Here is a 16,387-nt window from a genome sequence, read left to right as displayed (position 1 = left end):
TATCAACTGAAAAGGCTCTATTAGTACTTTCCGAAACTGATCAGATTGGATGAAAATTAAGGAAATAAGGCTGAAAAGGGAAAGGTGAAATAGGCAATGTTTGTTTAGGATCAGGATGATATTTATATCTTGAACAGATACGTCTATCTTCGAGTTTGGAAATATACGAAGAAATTTTTAGAATGTTTAGTTATGTACGCCTGGAAAAACGAGGATAGAACGCTCCTAATATAAAATAAGCACAAATCCTTTATACTCGAAGCCTCCAGCTTCCGGTAATCCGACTTGCTTTTAAGGTTTTGTGAAGTGAGGGTGAACATGGTACCCTTTTGAAGGTTTAGTGTAAAACAAAACCGCATTTTTCTCGAAGACTGTAGAAGCAATTGACACCAAATTTGGTGGGAACTGTGAACGCTCACGCATACAGTCAGTTACATCCTGTTACGCTGAATTTAAGTGGAGGTCCCCATACATGCAAAAAGGGGTGTAATTTTTTTATACCAAATATAGTCATGTGGGGTATCAAATGAAAGGTCCCGGTTATTACTTTCCGAAGCTGGTCTTAGTTTTGACATTTGTTGGAAAGGCGGGGAGTCCTGGGGGTCGAAAGCGATCACTTATTTAACGGGGCAATTCTCAGAAACTGCTCAACCGAAAAATCTGAAAAAAGTCAAGAGGGTGCCACTATACGATGGCTAGGCTCCGAAATACCTTCCATATCGATATCCCTTCAAATAAAGTTAATAATAGTATTTTACTATAATTTTCAGTAATCAGTTGCAGAAGCCCCTTTAAGTTCATCTTAGCTCCACATGATCCTACCAAGTTTGGTGGAAATCGCACTAATAGTTATAATAGGTCAAAATGGTCACTTCTTTGGAAATTTAAGATTTTTAATGTCAATGTCACCCGAAAGTGGATATTCTCACATAATATATATGTATATATTACATGCTAGGTACTTATGGGACAAATCACACTCAAATGTCTTTATAAAGGAAATACACAAAACGTTTCATATCTGAAGCGTCTAGCTTCTGGTTTCTCGACTTGTTGGAATTGGTTAGGATAAGGGTCTATTGATTTTTTGGATCCACATGTCCGTTACTCCCAACATTTATAGATGAATCATCAGCTGCAATAATGAAAGAAATATAGCTTGATGTCTGCCTAGAGAATATAAATAGTTACAAACAGGTATACATGGCACGTGGATGATCTCTTTCCCTAATTGATATGGTCAGCATTCTACTGAATGCGACCTTAGGAATCCCTAAAAAAATCAAATTGAAATGTTCACCTTTTACGAGTATATCGACATGGGATGGGATGGGATTTCCGCTGAAAAGTTCCTATCTATGCACAAAGTATTCGTCTCAATAAAACAGACCACTTTAAATATTCCGTTCCACATATCTCGAATAGCATTTTCCATATTTTCCCATTCTTAGCTTTGACTTCTGCTGAAAGAAAATTCATGTTTCCCCCAAACACTATAGATACCTCTCACAAAAGTAAAAATTTAATCTTCTTTCCACAGATATCGTGGGAGTCAACTACTCTTGGATTTTGGTACACTGAACTTTTGGAGCGCAACACACAGTTTCGCCATTGGTGTCTGAATGACCGGCCAAAGGTATGTTTTCACTTGAAGGAAAATGTTTTTCCGAAGAGCTGTCTTACGTATATGACTGAGGGGATTTACTTAACCTCAGAGTTTATCTGTATTTTAAAAGTTTTTTTAAATTGAATTTTGTTTTTCATTGATAATTCTGATTAGGTTTTCTGGATGACAGGATTTTTCAACCCGCAGGGATTCCTAACAGCAATGCGACAGGTTAGTAAAGTGAAATTTAAAAGCATGAATTGTTGGTTGGGGAGCAAATATCAAAATTCGTTACGGACGAGACGATATTAGCATGAAAATTCGATGATTGATACCTTTCCAATTTTGACTATTCATTGAGGTAGGAGTGCATGTGCTCCTTTTATCAATTCCCCATAGTTAATTACATTAAGTTCTGGGGTGAGGTGGTTTCCAGCTCTTGGAAAGATATGGAAATGAATGAAATTTCCTTTTAAGTATCTATGTTAATATGGGGAGTGGACAACTTTTTTCTTTCTGTAATAACTCCACTTCTTAGTTGTTGATAAAATAGGAAAATGTTCAATAGTATCAATCTAATAAGTAATCAAGGTAATTACGATAAAATATAGGCATTGGGAAAATTCACTGACAGCGTTGGGGGTGTTTTATGAACTTGTAGTTTTTGGAAGAGGGTACATTCCTATGATATCGATTGACATGGAAAAATTATGTATTATAATGGAAGAAGTCAGTTGTGCCCTTAAAACATCGTGTCTTTTTGCCTGGTTTGGAAATAATTATCCTCCTCCTACCACTGTTATTACAGTCAAATATGAGCTTAAAGAAAGCCCTTTAAGGAACACGAAATTGTTACTACATAATTGAGATTTCAATGTGTTTTGGCAAATTATCGATCTTAGAGACAATGCAGTCTTTTGCAATGCCCTTACGGATGCTGATTCAGTGATTGACGAACAAGGCTTCATTCGCTAGAAGATCAAAGAGATCAAAGGAATCATCTCCCCATGACCCACATCTTTTACCAAATACAGTTATGTACCCACATGACGCGCATCATCAGTTCGATTAGCTGGTAACTCACCCTCTTTCGGTTAATAACATTCTTCAATGTTCCTGCCCGGTCAGGAGTAACGTATGCCAGAATGGATTGGATGCGTCGTTAGAGATTAAGTAGTTTTCGCTGCCTTCCCCTGGGTATAGTCCAAGTCATTGTTGAATCTCATTAACCGTGGGTTTGTAATGACCCACTTTGAGATAACTTCGTGATCACCAACAAGGATGTTGCTCCTGTGATTGTTGATGCGGTCTGATTCCGTTTCTTTCCGTTTCTGTTTCGGTATGTCTCACAACTACAACCACCGCTTCTCTGTCACTCGAAGGCCAACTACTCCATTGTACACAATATTCCACAGCAGTGCTGTAATACGGAACTTCGAGGGGATCTACTGTCACAATGTACTCTTTCGGTCGCTCGTCTCATACCGGAAAAGTTCCTCTGAGAAGTAATTCACGATTAAGCCAGCTAAGTAGCCAGAAAGACCCAATTTAAATAAAGCGCTCTTAATTCAATCCCAGCTGGGTGAAGGCCCGCCACTGAGCAGCATTTACCAACAGTCAATGACTCACAAACCAGATACGTGACCATTGCTGTCGCATTGATCGTAGAATGGGTTCAGCGAAATTCATATTGTGTTGGAGCACTTCATTCAAAACCGTAACGGTACACAACACTATTCACTGTATCAGGTGATGTGGTTAGCATTGCGATCGCCCGAGATTATTACGCTGATTTGTTTCAGGTATTTATTCGGAGTTGAATCGGCTGGTATTCAGCATCCACGACAACAAATCCTTCTGCTACAAGTGAGATTTGAACCACGATCTTCCGCTACGACAGCCCAGCGCTCTAACCTCTTGAGCCATCCCGAGATCTTCCCAATTAGATTGCCATATATGTATGACTACTCGTACTGGAATCGCAAAAGCCCTTTTCCACACTTCATGGGGCACTGAGAAAAGCGGTCTTTCACTCTGGACCAACGCAACTTAGAAGCTTGGTTGGACACTAAAACATTCAGTGGCTGGCGACAATGGTGAACCGAGCGGCAGCAAGAGCATCTGTCTCGAATGCTCTAATCCAAAAAATCATCAACAACAATCGCCTCAACCAACGAAAATGTTCCTGAAGTAAAAGTACACCTACAGGCTACTTTTTTAACTAGCTCTATATTTTGGGACGCTACGGTATTATGGTTTAGCTGTCAAGATTGAAAAATGGAATCTCGAAGAACTGATGCGAACCGGCTATATACTGCCCTCTCCAACATCTTTCCCATAGTGTCCAAAAGAGAGGTAGGGCAATATGAACAAGCCACATAGGCTTCGGCATTAGAACTAGTTTCTGCCTTTTCCACTAAGCGAAAAATATTCCTTTCACTATATACGATTCAAACGTGACTATGATCGACTCAGTCCTAGCCCTGGCAATAATTTGAGAGCCTTGTTCTGCATTCCGTCCAATCCCAAAGCTTTTGGATAAAGTCCATTCTCCCTCTTCTTCGCCTGCCGTGGGCAGCGAATCTTGTCCATTATAACCTTGTAGGCAGCGCCTTAGGGATTCCAATTTACATCGAAGCATTGCAAACAGTAATCCTGTTAGCGTCTCCGTACAAATTTCTTGAGGTGCTTCTTCCTCCGCTCCCGATGTTCCGTCGAGGTACTGTAGTTTCGTATGCCTCCATTATATTCTGACACAGCTGACCCCCACATCCACCGCTGTTCTCGTTGGGTCTTGGCATCATGGGAAAGGGTGCAAGGAATGTCTCCTCTTCGTCACTCATCCGGCTTTTTATACTACCAGTACGCTTCCAGTTGCTGCTTTTTCTGTTTTCAAAGAGAAGGGGGGTGTAATATTTACTTATCCGCCAGAACATCAATTTTTTCAGCTAGATAGTGAGGTAGGCTTGATTGACGATTGAGTTTAACCCTCTTCCTGGGAAGACCGGCGCGAATCAAAAGTTTTCTTGTACCACGTCCATTGTAGGCATAGGCATTGAAGTCATCTCCAGCGGCCAACACTAACCACTCACCTGTCTAACATCTCTTAGTATTGTGGTATTATTGGACTAGGAGGAGCGTAACTGCTTCGAGAAGAAGCTCAACGGCTGCCAAACTTGATCCACCTTTTGGTGAAGGGCAACACCTACTGCGATGTCAGAGGCATCAACAAAAACGGCTAGGAGTGCATCTTGCAGAGGGAATGCCAAGAGTGCAGACCACACGATCTCTCGTGTGTCCTTAGTTTTGGGGCCAGACAAGTACGCGTTCAAAATGGACTGGTGATAGGCGGCCTTGGGCAGGAAACGACGGTAGAAGCTTAGCATGCCCAAGAACCTCCTCAACTCCCTCACTGTCTTTGGACGCGGGAAGCTTGTAATCGCTTGCACCTTGTCTGGGTCGGGCTGTATTCCTTCAGGGGAAATGAAATGGCCGAGGAATCTCACCTGTTTTTGGAGAAATTTGCATTTCTCAACATTTAGGACTAAACCGGCCTCAAGGAGACGTTGAAAAATGCAATTCGTGAGGTGATGCGCAAAGTCGTGGATGAGTGGAATTGGATATCGGTCAGGAACAGTCTGTGCATTTAGCCTTCTGTAATCCCCACATGGGCGCCATTCGCCGTTTGGCTTAGGGACCATATGCAGTGGGGAAGACCAACAGCTGTTTGAGGGCCTGCAGATACCCTGTTGAACGAGTTGTTCAAACTCTTTCCGTGCAATAGCCAGTTTCTGGGATGGTAGAGGACGCACCTTCAAGAAGATCGGGGAACCAGTAGTGATAATGTGGTGCTGATGTTTGGTTAACTTGATAAAACGCGCTCGAGATCAGAGGAACAGAACGAGTCATCTGAGGTATCGGCTGCATAGGTTGTTCAATAGTTATGTTTACAGGTGAGGGTCCAGCCTCTCTTTCTTTACTTTGGATACTGATAGTACTAGGGCTTTGTGCTCTTCGGGGCCACCAATTTAACTGAAATAGTCCAATTCTTTGCAAACCACAATTTTTAGGTACACCGTAACATAGACTAGGTTTTTACAATCAATACTCGATAGATTTAATCATTAGACTTTATTAATTAATTTATTTTAAGAATCAATAAGAATGAAGTGACTATTTACACGTTAGAGGCAGAAGAGAATTATCTCGCTTCATGTGTTTCTTTTCTGCCCCTAACTCATGGCACACTTTTCTCGCTAGTCTTCCACTCCCGTGGCGAGCTCTACAAAGTGGATAGTTCTGCGCCATCTATTTGTTCGCATTCGCAACAATAATAAATTTCGAATGCTGCGAATCCTGCCGCGCCACAGCAGTTGTAGATATGGACGCTGTTGACTCCTGCCTTAACAAAACCGGCTCGCGGGAATGTCACTGTTTCTTGTATTGCTTGTTTTTCACATGCCCATACCACGCTGTATCAAACGTATCCCTTAACCATGTTACGCCACCGTAATTGCGGTATGGTTTACAAATTACAGCCAGAGTTTTTGAATGCCGGTTGTGGTCTGCCTCGCATTGGCTAAGGTTGATTTGTATTAATTGCATTCATACAGTTGTAGTTCAGTTCAGTCTGCAAAATGCCCACCATCTTTTCATCTTACATAACAAACATCGGGTGCAATTTTTGATGCGGTGATCCTTTTTCCGGCATCTTTTCGACTTGTTATGCTGGCTGATAGATATCTGAAGCATTATTTTAGAGATATATACTGCCTGAGCGTGCGCATGACCCAACTTATCCTTTCCTTGGCCGCAGTAATCAATTTAACCCCTGCTTCCAGCGGCAAAATTAAAATATTAGTCTGTTGCGGTCCTTCGTATACCTTCCTAATCTGTTTTACGGTACTCTACCTTATAGCCCCAAAGATTGAATTACTTTTTCAGCGCAGCGCAGATATCTCCCCGTGAAGTGACCGCGTCTAAGTCTTTACATTCGATATCTATCTCCTGATATTTGGCTCCAACTTCAGTTGTCAGATTTCTCGCTGGATCTATTTGATTACAGCATCAGATTCCCTTTCTACGTTTGCCACATGCGGTTCACATTATCACCCAAGTCCGTAAGTTCCGGATCCCCTTTCTACTCTTTTGGAAGTAATTATTATTTCCGGGTGGAACTTTCTCCTGTACTTTTTGTTCTTTTTGCTGCTATTCCTTATCCGTTTTCTGGGCTACTACTTAATAGTAGTACTCTGAGGTTGTAGCCGACAAACTACTTGCATTTACGGACACTTTTGCCGGCTCAGCTTTCGTAGGCGAAAAGGTCTTTTCCACCTTTGACGCTGGATAGCCGATAGTATCCTGGCACCTTCCCTACTTCATTTGGCTACCAGGTGTCACCAGCACCTAATTTTGTCACTTGATGCTTGGCCGTCCTTCTCTTCCAGTACTTTTCTTCTTCTTTTTCTTTAGCCTTTGTTCTGTTCCCAAAGGAAGTCAGCTCGTCGTAGTCAGTTGCGCCATTTTATTTTATCATATCGGATGCGATCAAAGCTTCTCACGCCACTAATCCAACGTCTTCATCCCCATTACCGGAAGACAGTCAACATTCAGAACCATAGAGGGCTAAGGGAGGACAACATTGCGGTAAATTTTAGATTTGAGACGTTTGTTGATACGTCGACCAAAAAGAACGCCAGTTGTGGAATGTCATTTCATCCAGGTTGCGCTTATGCGTGAAGCAATTTCATAACGTAGTTCTCCATTGACAGATACCATTGAACCGAGATTTTTAAATTGCTTAGTTCTGGACAGGTCGCTGCCATTGACAGTGATTGCGCCTGTTTCATGGGGATCGTCAAAAATTCAGTTTTATTCAGATTCATTCAATCTGAGACCGTGTTGCATGAGTCGATCATTCCATTTTTGGACAAATTGCTCTAGATGTTACAAAAAGATCATCTGCATAAAACAATGCTAGGGCGCTGGACGTTGGATGTCCCATATGGTAGTGTGCTTAACAAGAACAAAGTGGAGCGTTCGGGGGCGCTTTCTTGATGAACACCGTGACCGAGACACGAGGCGGTTTGGATACACCCGCCACACTTCGAACTTTATTTTTCGGATCGTTATAGAGCAACAGTTTTCCTGGTACTAGGGGTCGTCGTAGAGCATAACAGATAAGTTCGTGTGTTACACGGTGAAACGCTTTCTCCAGATCTAGAAATGCAATGTAAAGGGGGCGATGTTTCTCACGGTATTTCTCGATTTTATTATTTTCTCGACTTCACTCGGGCTGACAGGTGGGATTGCTTAAAATGCCGGAAATGCTTGTGGAAGTGGAGCGTGAATAAATTCTTCAGTTGACATCTGCTCGAAACATTCTTGCCATCTATCCGCCGCAGCTCCACGTTCGGTAAATAAAGTACCGTTCTTCTCATTGACGCAACAGAAGAGTGCATCGATGTAGAGCCAAAATATCAATGCGCAAGTTTCTCGGTCTTTCCCGCAAGTGCGAGAACTTACGTCTTGACGTCATCCATGCGTCAAGAAGCCTAGTTTATTTTTCGACAGGACTGGTGCCTGCCCTGCCGTGTCGACTGATGTGAACGCCCTAGCATTTGTCCTCGACGTTGAGTACAATACGATATATTTTTTTAACGACATTGAATACATTTTCTTGGTCGGCTTGTCGCCGGACCTGTCACCAAGAGAGATCGAGTAGGATTTAGCATAGTAGGATAACTCCAATTATACTATTTATCTCTTTCCCTGATCTCAGCCGTTTTGTTTTCGTTTTGCTGAGGATAATTCAAAATAGGTTGTCTCAAACCCCCTACTTTTTTTGGGCATGGGACTAGCATGCTATGAAAATGACTCATTGTATTTACACAGAAGCGCTAAACCCCGCTCTTGCATTATTGGTTCAAAAGACTTACAAGCTATTGTGGCGCGGCAGGATTCGCGGCATTCAAAATTTAAGTTTAGAACTTGCCACAGGAGAGGAGAGCAGTGCCATGAGTGGACGGCAGAATGTCATATATAAAAAATAATTCTTGGACTGCTACCTACTACTGATGAACTATCCCAAAAAAGAAATCGACATCCGCACTCCGCTTACTATTTGAATTTTAAAAAGTTTTTATGAAATAAAAAATATAATTTATTAAATACTAAATTGGTGACCCCGCACAAACGCGCCCAGTTCAGCACAGAATCGGAGTGAGCTAAAAACATTTGGCGACGACAACTACAGCAACACCTCCGCCAGGGCGTCTGAAGCTCATCCGCAACAATTGCAGGTTGTGGAATTGAAGGAACGATACCTCCTAGGTGTGTCGGCGCAATTTCATCTGACAAGTCCCGACGAAAAAACCAGCCAGAACCGGGACTCAATCGATCGTTTGGAGTTCAATTGAACCTGTGAGTCGCCGCCGAGGGGATCCTTCGAAACATCCCCGGCTTTTGATCTTCGCTGAACTTACAACCCACCTACTTAGACGTCAAACTTGCCCGTCCCGTGCAGATCGTGCTGATTGCAGACTGAACCCAACCTGGACCAGAAGTATATCGTGCTGGTGTCCGACTTTCCAGTTCTCTCTACATTTCAGGGTAACTTCATATATTCTATCAAACATATGTATGGGGACACGTGAATCGGAATGCATTGTAAGAACTGGATTCAGTACTCCAAGTATCTCTCCCAATGTTCTCTGCCCAAATCCGTTGTTTTCCCATAGATCTAATCGAATTAGTCTATGGGGTGCTCTCATTACAGTGCTTTGAATAAATATATCCAGGGGCTGTAAATTCAGAAATGAATTTAGAGCTGCGCCGGATGTCGCGCTCATGGCGGCAGTGATACCCAGACACACAGTTCTTTGCAGCGCGGCTAGTTTACGGTGAAAACCTTTTTATCTCACCTTAACCCATCACATTACGGATGCATAAAAGAGCATTACCACATGAGGCCAAAATCCCAATATCGAGGCAAAGGTTCATAAGCTGTGAGAGCTCGTTTCATATTTACCTCTACATGTTTGTTCCGAAGAAGTCTTTTATCTAGAGTGGCTTCCAGATATTTCACTTCTTCGGAGAATTGAAGGGCAGTACCCCTCATTTCAGGGAGTTCCCAGTCCATCCAGTTTTCTCCTTTTTGTGAATAATACCATTGTGGTCTTATTTGGATTAACTGAAAGGCCATGTCTGAGGCACCAACTGTCTATCAAATCGACGGCACATAGTATATTTTTACACACCGTTCCAAGATCCCGATCAACAGCAAGCACAGTCACGTTATCAGCATAAGCTTGAGCGCGTATTGGTAAATTTTGTAGTTCGATCAGCATACTCCGCAGAAGTTGTGACAGCACACCTCCTTGGGGCAGCCTTTCGTTTCTTCTGCTGTCAGATAGCGATTGAGACCCACATCAGCGCACAGCAATCTCTGCATTAGCATAGCATGGATCCACTTAATTAAAGCATCATCAACATCATGCGCTCTCTGCGGCATCACAAAGTTTTTGAAAAGGCGCACAGTCAAAAGCCCCTTCAATGTCCACGAACATCACTATCGCGCACTCACCATTCAAAGTTGCATCCCCTATCTTTGTAACGCTGGTAAGCATGTAGGTTTTCATTAAGTGGAAGGAATATGAGTATGAGGATACAAAAAATCATAGGGTAAATAAGCGGAGGCAACTGTGATGTTTTTCCTCTCGCCATTTATCTGATAATGTTACGATGACCATAACTAAGTCCTGGGAACAGAATTGTCTCAGCATGATTGCCTCTAACCGTCTTGACATCAGGACGCAAGCTCTCGATATTATGGGTCTTTCATCGTGAAAGATCCTAGCCCCCTTTACTGATTCAATGCCACAGATTCTGTTAAATCGAACCCACGGCTGTTGCACCAGAAAAATGTAGGGGAAGTCCTGCAGCTTTGCCAGTCTTGCTGCAAACAAATAGGAGGAGCCTTTGGCATGCTGCAGGTTGATTTGACCAACCTTTATGTTTTTCGACATAAACTTAGTCTATTATGTTATGGAAAACAGTTAGAAGCGAATGTTGCAGTCTGTGTATGACGAGGTTTCCCTCACATCGTACCACCCGAAGCTCGTTCCCCTCGTGTTTGATTTCTCTGAGAAAAGCCGCACTTGGAGGTACAGCAGTTCTCATGTCCTTATCCATGAAATATCTCATGTCATCCCGCAGAGCATTCCTCTTTTTCACTTAGCACCTTGGCTGGTTTGCGATATCCTGTTAAACTGGAATCAAGTCAGTTCCGTTCACGTCTCTGGCTTCCCTTTCTTCCACCTGTTCCTTGGAAGGTGTATGCACTATTTTCCGCGCGCAGCTCCATTGTGGGAGAGAGCACCGAAGATGCTGCAATTTACTCTATATTATGTGAGTCGAAGACCATCATTGTTCTCTGCTCTCAAAATGGAGATGATGCTCTATACTTTCCTGATATCGCTGAATTTCAGTCTATCTAGGAAAAAGTGTCTGTAGATTTGCCCTTCCTGGAATTCATGAACTTTACCCTCCAGTTCATGCCCGGGTTCTGTTCCCTCATCATTCGGATGGTCCTCTGCCGACATGTTCTGTCTCACGTAGCTCAGTGTTCATAATAGTGAACTTAGGCCGAACGCCGGAACTCAAAGTCGAGATTGTCTGCTGGAGTCACTTTAAGCCAGTCTTGTCAGTGCACTCCAAATGGAGAAGTGTATAGCGAAAACCTTGATTCTTAAATTCCCGGAGGATGGTAAATTGTCTATCTGACATTTTGTCATCCTCGGAGGAAACTCCCACGGCAGCAGTCAGAACCGAGGCTGCAGCTCTTCCTTCCCGCCTTCGTGTCCGTATTCCTATGGGAGGGACCAACTTCATTGAGACCTCTCTTGCTGATTTGGTCGTCTCCCGGCACACCGGTCCTAATCCCCGCTTGGAAGTAAGCCCTGGTGCGGAGCACAATAAAGCGTAGGCCACAACAGATCTGTTGGTCTTATGCTTCTTGGGCGCATCACCGCTGACAGAATAGTCTGATGCGTCCAGTGTGGATCGCACCGGGGTTTCCAGTTTATCCCCGCCTTCCGTCGGAGATTCCGCTTCCTTGCGTCCGATTTCTCTGAATGTTACCGCTCCTAATGGTACAGTCACGTTCATGTTCTCATTCCCAAAGTGCTTCGTCTTCCTTCGCAGTGCTCTCCTCTGCCGCCGCCTTGGGGTCTTTCCAGGCTCACCGTGTCCGGGCCACTCGGATCCATTTCTACATACCAGCGTTAAACCAGTAGCGTCCATGTCACCAGCTTGCCTTTCTTCCGCTCTTCCCGATAAGGGTGAAGGAGAAGGTTGTGGCAGGTCGGATTCAACCTGTAGTCCCTCCTCCTTAGTGGCCGAAGTTCCCTTCTCTCGAGCCTTTCTCTTCCGTTTGCGGGTAGATTTGGGTTGTCGTACCGCGGACGGGCCACCCGTAGTCAGATTTCCAGTTTCTCGCAAGTTGAGAGTTATAGTACTTTCTTTTCTGGCTAACTTTGTCGTAGGCACTAAATGCCACTGAGTCGGAAAGCATGCCTCCTACAGATTTATCTATAAATGAGTAGGAATGTGGTGAGGCCTCTAAAATCCGCACCTCGGCCGCGACATGATTGCTCATGGTCGCCGGTGGAATCCTTGGTTTCCATATTCATATTTTGGACACCCTTAGTGTAAACTACTACAGGCTTCCCCACCACGACAACGTGGTGTCGGAGGGGAGAGTCTAATGTGTATACTGGCAATGTTTTTTATCAAGAAAGAGGGGAATCAACGACGGGCTCTTCTATTCTATTGATTACATCTAAGAAAAGATAATATTCCAAAGAAAAAACAGCCCCAGGAGACATGCACATCCAACTGAGAAGTTTCACACAACACCATTCCTTAGAAAGATACCGACGTAGTGTTTTAAGCGGTCTTAAATTCTGTTCAGATAAGTGTCCTTAATGCGCGAAGAAATCGTTACATTGCGTGTTTTCTAAACAACAGTTGAAATTGAAAACTCTTGTTCCATTCAATATTTCGATTGTATATCCATGTATGTTCGCGACAAAGGTACATACCTATCCATATTTTCAAAATATCTACCTGGATTTTACATGGCAAAGAACATACAATCCGAGCACTCCATATTTGTGTTTGCATACGTTACGTTCCAAGTACCAGTGAGAAATCATACGTAATTGAACGAAGGAAAATTGTATCTAATTTTTGCTGTAATTTCTGAGAAATATCTACTTCTTGCTAGCACCTTTCCCAGTCATAAGGATAAAAAAATATGCATCTTATATGTGTCTATCTCGACGCGTAGTTACAGGGATTCTACCAGAAATTGAAAGCTGATATTCGTTTAGTGTTTTATACGCGAGTATTAAGGCGTCTTTGCATGTTTTCTCAAAGATTTCCGGGAACTCTGAATATGTTAATTCAGGTGATTGGTGGGGAAGATTTACGCGGGTCGTGGGTGCTCCTGGAGACAACCGTGCAGAAATTCAGCTTTCATATCGTTTCCCACTGGTACAGATGTGATAAAGCTGCTTCCGGCTTACACAGGAATAAGCATTCAATGTAAGCGTCTCGTTTATCTATTATTGAATAATATCAAATATATCTGATATGTTTGCAAGCAATTTACAATGTTTTTAAATCTGTTTTTCTGATTGTTATTCTATTTGGCAGGAAGTAACGCGAGCACATAAGGGATGGGCGTTAGACTCAGTTGTTTTGCAGAATCAGATAACTCGTCACAACAAGGAGGATATTAACGAAGCCCCCACAGAAGGTGTATACGTGCACGGGCTTTTCTTGGAAGGTAAGATATTTATCTAACAGTTTAAATATACATTTTTGATAAATGAGTATCCTGTGAAGGTTGCGATTATTCTTAGTGTAATTCGTTGAATATGTTTTGGCCTTGAAGTGCAAGTGTTTCAGTTACATCTAAATTATAGGTAAATTATGATGAAAAGCTTAAGCTTTATCCTTCTCGGTTTTTCTATGTGCTTCATGTCTCAACATGTCTTTCTGATTAGGTGTCACTCCTTTGTGTTTGCACTATACCCCAGAGCTTTAATGTGACCTACTCGTAGGTCTCGCTGATAAACACGGTTCCGGAACATTGGATGCAAGAAGTAGAATGGTTACTCTTAATCTGCGATTTATCCTCATCCGAATAGGATGTTTTGGCTCGGAGGAATGAGAACTTTGGTCAAGTGGATGTCTATCTCTAGCTTCACTTTAACGTTATTTGATAAAGGCTAAGAATCTTGTTTTGTTGATATTAATCGTCTTTCTAATGCAGAATCAACTGGCCAAGGTCCATGACCTGGAGAGAGAGCAAATAGATGTCATCAGCTTAGTTGAGGTTTTTGAGAAAAGATGATATTGTCTATTGAATTCCTCCACGTTCAACGTACAAGGTAGCATGAAGATCGCCACCGATAACAGGAAGAAATAATATCGACGACAGGATCTACCCTGGCGGACTCCGTTTTGAACCTCAAAATCCGCTGAGAGTTTACCTCGGTGCAGCACGTGACATTATGTGCCATCATATGTCGCCGTGATAATAGCTACTAGTTTCTCCGGAATGCCCCTCCTGCTTAGATCACTCCTGATATACACACTGTTCACGCTATCGAAAGTTTTCTTGAAATTCATGAAGAGTAGGTGAAGTGAAGAACTAAACTCCGCGCACTGTCCCAAAGTGACCCATAGGATCTGGAGCAGGAATCAGCCTGCTCTCTGTCTATTAAGTTTTAATGCGTTGCATAATCATATGCTATTATCTTTGCGACGGCAGGGAGCACGCAGATACTTCTCCAGCTGTCTTTGGAATTTTAATGATTATCCCCTTATTCCACTCTCTGGGAAAGTTCTCGGATTCCCAAGATTTCTGTACGAGTAGAAATAACAAGTCTGCAGTCAACAAACAACTCAGCGGGGAGACCGTTAAGGCTAGTGGCTTTATTTCGTGGAATGCATCGATGGTCGAGGTGATCTCTGCTTGGAGGAACAGTCCGTATCTGCATGTTACAGTGACTAGACCTTTCGTCCATAAGAAGAAGAACATCAACGGATATGATACGATTAAAAACCGTCGTGATGTGCTCTTTCCACCTCTTCCATTGCTCATCATCGGTATACATTCCAGACATCATTGGGATCTGCAGCATCTCCCGCTTCCCTGACCAGCGCAATAGCAAATTCACTCTTGTCATGGCGTACACTATGCTGAACTTCTCGGTATCGGTGTTCGAGCGCGACATGCCCGTCATCGCTTGCAACGGTCCGCAGAACTTTTAACCCCTTTCGCGCATTGATCCGTTTCCACGACCCCACAGTCTGCTAAATTTTATGACAACCCTTCCGAACGTGTGCAGCTTCCGAGAAAAGAGAATCTTTGAATGCTCATCGATATCCTAAGGGGGGTTGCTCAGTATATCTGCCGTCCAATTAGCAAGATATCTCTTCCACTATGGAGTGATAGCTGGGTTATATAAGCAATCTATGTTCAATTTAGGGGGTCGCAGCTCTCCAACCCTGCGGGAATTGTCGGACGCAACACGTCAGCGAACGTATGCAACCATCTTGTATTAAAAATATATAATTTTTGATCATAGAAACTGGAAGAACGGATAGTTAGCCGCCAAGCCATCCTACCTACTTAAAAACTAAAGGGGTCGGTTAATGGGAGAATCCATTGAGAACTCCCCGCAACGCGTATGCAGAATGATATTTTTTCTGAATGGTTTAAACCACTAACTGTGTGAGAGTCCCGGGAAATCAAAGGAAGCTGTGAAGGATTTTGGTACAATACCCGCTCGGGACACCAAATTTTTTTGATTTTCCGAGCCATTAGCTCATAGTTCACATTCTTCCCCACGTATTTCCGTAATGTTGCTACTATGGGGGAAAGCAACATCAATAATATATGCGGAACGAGCCGTCTTGTAAATTAACAGGAGCTCAGATTTGTTGTGGCGATCAGTTAGAGTTTGCTGGTCCCAACACATAACTATGCCCCTACTTCCAATGTCATGAGGCAGGTTCATCCGCTCCACGGCAGAGTTAGAATGATGTATTCAGAATTTTGATATAGTAGTCCTTATCCGCCACTGCACGTTTTCCAGATCGGATTTCGTTGACGGCAATATTCCGAATGCATAAGCCAGTGAAGGGATAGCAAATACATTCAATGCGCTTTGCACGTCGTAGGAATTTGGACAGCAGAGCATCCTTCAGATCAGCAACTCGAGCATGGGTTCTTTGCAGAATTCTGAGATATTTTAAGTCTGACTCAGTCATAGCTGGGATGTGGAGGTGCGGCATGCGGCTCGTGTTGACCTTTGCGGATGGATTGGTTTCGATACTTGTTAATCCAAATTCCTTCCGAATATCGTGGCTGAACATGTCCACTATTCGCAACAAACTTCTCAGTTGGTCGTCAGTACCAGCATGTCACTTGATGTCATCTAAGTACATCAAGTGTGTCAGCTCGCACTTTGCATGTAGGCCATACTTTGCTGTAAAACCATGCCCTCTAGCATCATTCAGTGCCATGCATTCATCCCCTGGAAGATACCTCTCTGAGGTGTTGATACCTTCAAATGAATGCACTGATAAGGTGGTATGCCAACCTTCCATGACTGTCGCCAAAAAATCGATTAGTTTTGGATCAAGACGGTACAAGTGTAGGACATCGATCAGCCAAGTATGTGGGACGCTCTGAAAAGCCTTATC

General features: G+C 43.1%; 1 protein-coding gene across 2 annotated transcripts in view; it reads left to right on the top strand.

The window, feature by feature from the left end:
- Positions 1 to 16,387, top strand: part of LOC119660242 (dynein heavy chain 5, axonemal) — a 207,522-nt gene that overhangs the window by 156,803 nt on the left and 34,332 nt on the right. For both annotated transcript variants that reach the window (XM_038068695.1, XM_038068696.1), the window contains 3 exons: positions 1,541 to 1,636; positions 1,781 to 1,837; positions 13,325 to 13,457. In XM_038068695.1, the coding sequence (XP_037924623.1) occupies positions 1,541 to 1,636; positions 1,781 to 1,837; positions 13,325 to 13,457 (286 nt within the window). The remainder of the gene's footprint in view (positions 1 to 1,540; positions 1,637 to 1,780; positions 1,838 to 13,324; positions 13,458 to 16,387) is intronic.

This window comes from Hermetia illucens, chromosome 6 (genome assembly GCF_905115235.1).
Source record: "Hermetia illucens chromosome 6, iHerIll2.2.curated.20191125, whole genome shotgun sequence".
NCBI classification, from domain to species: Eukaryota; Metazoa; Arthropoda; class Insecta; order Diptera; family Stratiomyidae; genus Hermetia; species Hermetia illucens.
The sequence above is the reverse complement of the archived record's forward strand: the minus strand, read 5'-3'. Positions and strand labels throughout refer to the sequence as shown.